Raw genomic sequence first — 6,000 nt, 5'->3', positions numbered from 1 at the left:
TCAAATAAGAGGCAAATACATTTAGCTCAAACACATCTGGAAAGTTTATTAACCACAATCATCCACCTCACAGTGAACAGAGCTCACAAACAATCACATGTTGTTTTAACTGAGAGAGAAGAAGAAGAAAAGACAGGAGAGCAAGGTTAACTTCTGCTGCTGTGTCGCTGCAGCCAAACACAGAGTGCGCGTCCACACACTCGTCCCATCTATGTGAAAACTAACCGTCGGTCTGCTGTTGGTCCTGATGGAAATGTGTGTGCTGTATGTCGTGTGATCGGCCACAGAGAAGGAGAAAGAAAGCACATGTGAAAAGCAGGTTCGGAGGAATCAGTCCATACGTCAGTCATGGACAAATAAATAATATATTACAGGATCAGTAACATTCAAGGAGCTTGTGGAGGAAAAACACAAATAAAAGCAAAACATTAACAAATGTGGCCTCGATTAAAATGTGTGTATGAAATCATTTACAGATCATCATCAAAGAGAAATGTACAGTAACTTGTAATGAAGTGAACTTAGTATGTCAGGGGTGTCCAAACCTTTTTTTATCAAGGGCCATATTTGATAATGTGAAGATTTCCGGGGGTCAATGGTGCTTTTTTATTATTTATTTTTTAACAGTAACACTGTTTGATAAAAATTTAATTTTCAAATGTAATGTAACCAAATCTTAGCCATGCAGGAGTGAACAAATGAAAAGAAAAAATGTTTTTTTTTCCACCTGTGGGGTCAAATAACATAATATGAGATGAGTCCCCCAAGTCCCTACCTGGCCATAAATAATAACATCTCACGGTCCGCAGGCCGTAGTTTGGACACCCCTGGTGTATGATGTTGACCAAAAAGTGATGCTGTTACAGTAAAAAAAATACAAATAAAAACAGGCTTTTGCACAAGGGAATAACATTTATACAAAATATATATATATATATATTCTTTCCCCAATTTGGTCAAACTGCCGGCACAAAATAAAAACACGCCACAGGTGAATCTCGGAGAGCGCCACTGGCCAAAAACATTTACAAGATTACAATCAGTAGCTTTATAAAGTGACATTTACCATAACCTTTCAGTCTATATCATGATACACCCTATAAGTACAGAGCAGGGTAAAGGGGCTTCCTAACACACAAAAAGATACCTTACAAAATATTAAAGAAAGACCTACAAATCAGGGATTGTAAACACAACCACAAGTTTATATTTCTCACCCGAAATAAACAAGGTCTCGATTGTGTACTGCAATATCTATCAACATCGCCAGGCAGAAGAAAAAAGCCTCCGTGTTCTCACTGTTAGGACACAATAATACATTTAGAAACTTGTGGTTTTGAATAAACTAAAAAAAAAAAAAATAAAAAAATAATCTTAGAATGATGACGACTATTGATCCAAAAACAAAACACAGACAAAAGTTTTTTTGTTTTTTTTTTACTTTTTCCCCAAGTTGATCACACTGATAAAAATGATTTTAAATACATAAGTTAACATTCAAATGTGAATTAACACTTCAAGCAGTAGCGTAATCAAACAGTAATGTGGGAGAAGGGATGTGTGTCAGCGTTCATAGCAGCAAGAGTTTGAGCCCCATTCGTTTGATTATCTACACAATGAAGAACAAGGTCATTAGAAAAGAAAAGTGGACTCTCAGCTCGAGTATGTCATAAGCTATGGCTTCACTGCTGAACTGTAGAACATACATGTGAAATTAGTGGGTGGGATGTGTCATAATATTGTATACTAGAATTAAAGGAATCTTACTAATATTGAAAATATGAGCTTTTGAAAACCCCCTTCTGCCCCTGACTGGATTCATGTAGAGTCTGTTTTGCTGGTGAAAGTCTTGTCACAAATACTTTTCTACAGTGTAATATCTAAATGTCATTGATTTGTGTTATAAAAATAGCTAGAAATCAGTGTGCTTTTTCACGTCTGTGTGAACATTTTGTGACTGCATGGGGGTGGGTACGATTAAGGCAGGAGGTTGAGTCATGTCTGTGGTGGCTTCCTGAAGCCATGGCAACAATCCTTTGACTAAGTTGCGTATGTGAGCTGTTTTTTGAGGATCTGTTTGTTTGTCTTGAGTGATCACAGTGCACCAGGCTGAATTCTGGAAAATATTCACATACGATCGGCCCTGAGGAGAATTCAAATAACTGCTGTTTTTCAACTTCCTGTTTCCTTTCAGGAGTTAGGAGCTGCTGCTTCTGCTGGACAAAAGAGTGTTGGATAGTTTGACCACGTGAATGTCTTTGTCCTCTCTTATCTGTAAAGGGGCGTTTCTGAGAGGACGGCGCTGATTTCAGTCAACATGTTACACTGCAGAGCAAGCAGCTAGCTAGCTAGCACAACAATATAGCAACTACTGACTTTCGCAATAGTACCATAAAGGTACATTAGATTATAAGTACAACAGGTGTTACATTCCTACCACCTTGCATCTCTAGTCACATCACTTACTATAAAATCACCATGACGATTAAAGAAATCCATCAGTACGAAGCCAAACCAATGCTCAGTAACACACAGACACAAGTTGTGACATCCTGAGCCCATCACCTGCTGCAGCTGTGCTTTTTATCGACTGCTGTAGTCACAAATAGCCACCGGGATGACGATATTCTTCACTCACCCACACAGAGAGCCGTTATCAAGACATTCAGCCCAAAAGAGACTCAGCTGCTTTGGTGCAAATGGGTCTTCATCCTGGATTTTTTTTTTTACAATATGGCTCAAAAAAGTATTTAAAGTTCTCAGGAGAGAGCAAACACCTCAGGCAATACAGTTCTGAGCCAAACTAATGGCCACTTCAAGTGCTGCCTCCATACTGAGGCTGTAACGATGACTCTGAAGTCAAAGAGACCTCAATGAAGCCGTACCAGCTTTGGAAAAAGGTCATGAAACAAATCCAATATACAATACAATAATTGTATGAAAATAACAAATCAAAGTTACAGAGTTCATACTGAGTTTACTTGGGCATGTCCGTCCTTGACTCCTGAGGCCGTCACCACCTTACGTGCTGCGGTAGGTCTTAATAATGTCTTTGATCTGTCTCCTGCAGATGGGACAGCAGGCGTTGGACATCTTCTTGAGTTTGAGGCCACAGGTGTAGCACAGACACATGTGTCCACAGGCGTAGATGACTGTGTCCACCGTGTTCTCATAACAGATGGAGCACTCATCAGACCAAGGCCCACGGCCTGATGGGAATGTAGGAGACTTGGGGAGGCTGATTGGTGAACTCGGGGTTGTACCTGTAACAGAAAAAAAGTGGTCAAAACAATACCAACATGATAGCATATACAACTATCTTGAAGCAGCTGCATTGGTATAAAATGTTATAGTAATCATATACTGTATGTACATATATAGCTCTGGAAAAAATTAAGAGAAAAATTAGCATCTTCACATGTTTGACAGCCATTCCATCCCAGGTTCTGTTGAAAAGTACTGATTAGGTGATCATCTGAACCAAATCTCAAAGAAAAGTGTAAAATGGCAAAAACAGTGTTTGTAGTACTTCAAAAGTAATTGCAATCAAAAAATAACATGGCAAGAACAGTTCAAAACCGGCTCCTAGGGGCAGGGCTCAAGTCATGTAAAGCTATAAAAAAGCCCTTCACCGATGAGAAGCAAAGGAGAGGCAGGCTAAGTTTTGGAAAAGACCAAAAGGATTGGACCACAGAGGACTGGAGAAAGGTCATCTTCTCTGATGAGTCCACTTCTCAATGGTTAGACAGAGAGCTGGAGAGGTCTCTCCATGTCTCTGTGAAATTTGGTGGAGGATCGGCGATGGTCTGGGGGTGCTTCAGCAAGACTGGAATTGGACAGATTTGTCTTTGTGAAGGGCACATGAATCAAACCACATACAAGGTTATCCTGGGAAGAAGTTATCTGCTCTGAAAATGTTCCACAACTCTTGAGTATTTGTTTTTCCAGCAGGACAATGCTTCATGTCACACAACCAGCTCAATCAAGGGGTGGATGAAGGACCACCAAGTCATGACCCTGTCATGGCCAGCCCAATCTCCAGACCTGAACAACATTGAAAACCTATGGAGTGCCCAGGTACATCCAGTGTACCTGGGCACTAAGTAGGTACTAAGTGGGCATGGGCTTTTAAAGTGGGCAAATTGTGCAGGTTCCTTATGGTTTCAGTAACATGGACTTCACATGAGAAGTCCATGTGACCAAGCATGGGTGGAGTCATCATGGAAACCATGGATTTGAGTAATACTTGCTCAAATCTGCCATGACTAGAAAGGAACCAACAATATCAATACTGAGCAGGGAGGTGAGGTCTGACCACAGTCACAGGAGACACAGATTTGATTGAGACTGTACAAATGAATATTAATATACAGAAATACCCCTCCAGCTGTCATGACAATTGCATCTGCTTGAATAAATAAAATGAGACCCAAGTGAAACTTGATGACAGTTGATTATCCGGCTTAAAAAGCAGCCGTTTTTCCTGAACTCATCTCAGAGGAGAGGTACATTTACCTAACAAAACCATGTGACACAACGGCACCTGCCCAACATTATTCCTGCATCAGCACCAGTGGGAGACTGAAGTGTTGGCCATTATTCTGAAGTACTGCTCACTGTCCCATAATGACTTCCATTCAGTCCCAAGTGTGGTGTTGGCGTCTGCCTTTGTAGTAGCTGCTTGCTAACTGGGTGTACCTACCCCCCGCAGAGCTGCAGTAAGCAGCAGAGCACAGGCCTCCATTCAGGACAGGATCAGAGCTGCCACTGCCCAGAGCGCTGGGCGTGTGTGGGGAGGAGGAGGGTGAACTGGGGTTTGACGTGGCCTGTGGATCTCCGGCATGAGTGGAGCCTAAAAGTAGACAAAAATGTGGGGGTTACTTTGGGTGAAACTGATGCTAAAATTACCTCAGAAGACAAGATCACAGATTTCTGGAGAACATGCTAAACTGTATCACATCATCTATCATGGGGTCACCAACCTCCTAACCTTAAAACCAGGACCGCAGACTGAGAGCTGGCTGAAAGGTAGAGAGTGATTCAGAGGACTACAATCCCAGAATAATATAAATTAACTTATTTCACCGCTGAGCCACCATTGCCCCTTAGAATGCTTATATTCTCCTGTAGCTTTCATGTTGTCAAACCTGGAACTGTTCACATTGCACTGCATTGACTGATTTGATAGTGTTAGAATACATCACACAGACTTCATACTCACCGTATGTTACTGTTTGGTAGCAAGAATCACACTGTTCATACACGTATGTTCAATCTAAAATCATACATTAAAATCAACATCAGTGGTGAGCATTTTAACTCCAGCTTAAGTCATGGAGTGATACTAATTTTTACTATGGATGTTTATTAGTAGTAATATTATTATATTATAAATAATACTCTACTCTAAATGAAAACTGATTATGGCAGTGGACACTCCAGCTCCCGATAGCAATGTGCGTTTTATGTTAAATATGTGCAAGCGGCAAGAGAGACCTAGCATGCGTTGCAATCGGTAGGCTAGACCCAGCAAGCGGGGCAGTCGAGCGGGTGTCAGCGCCAGGCTAAAAGCTAACCCACACAGCACTTCCTTCTATTCTGCTATCCAACGTTTGTTCACTGTAAAAACAAAATAAACTACCTCAGACTGGATTTAATTACACAAAGAAAGGTGAGAGACTGCAAGCCATCATCCTCACAGAGAGTCGCAATAACACCGTGGACAGACTTATTACATTCCAGGCGGACAGGAGTCATGCTCTTAGCGGTGAATCTTGGGGTGGTGGTGTATGTATAACAACTGGTGTACAAACTCCAATTGTTTCAAGCCACTGTTCTGAGGACATTGAATTTCTTACACTTAAATGCCGACCATTCTACATGCTGAGACAATTTACATCTATCAGCATCTCAGGTGTGTACATTCCACCCAGTGCAAAACAAAGGAGGCACTGTCTACATTGTATCAGTCTGTCAGCTCAATGCAGAACTCTAATCAAA

The 6,000-nt window shown here is 41.2% G+C and overlaps 1 protein-coding gene across 1 annotated transcript in view; it reads right to left on the bottom strand.

Moving 5' to 3' along the window:
- Positions 1-742: 742 nt before the first annotated feature.
- The window catches only part of neurl1aa (neuralized E3 ubiquitin protein ligase 1Aa), a 43,416-nt gene continuing 38,158 nt past the window's right edge, over positions 743-6,000 (bottom strand). Inside the window, exons 5-6 of the mRNA XM_044016088.1 lie at positions 4,703-4,852; positions 743-3,263 (exon numbers count right to left, since the gene is read on the bottom strand). Coding sequence (XP_043872023.1) covers positions 3,022-3,263; positions 4,703-4,852 — 392 coding nt within the window. The 3' untranslated portion in view covers positions 743-3,021. The remainder of the gene's footprint in view (positions 3,264-4,702; positions 4,853-6,000) is intronic.

Source organism: Solea senegalensis, unplaced genomic scaffold (assembly GCF_019176455.1).
Source record: "Solea senegalensis isolate Sse05_10M unplaced genomic scaffold, IFAPA_SoseM_1 scf7180000014146, whole genome shotgun sequence".
Taxonomy (NCBI): Eukaryota; Metazoa; Chordata; class Actinopteri; order Pleuronectiformes; family Soleidae; genus Solea; species Solea senegalensis.
This window is presented reverse-complemented; position numbering and strand designations above follow the sequence as displayed.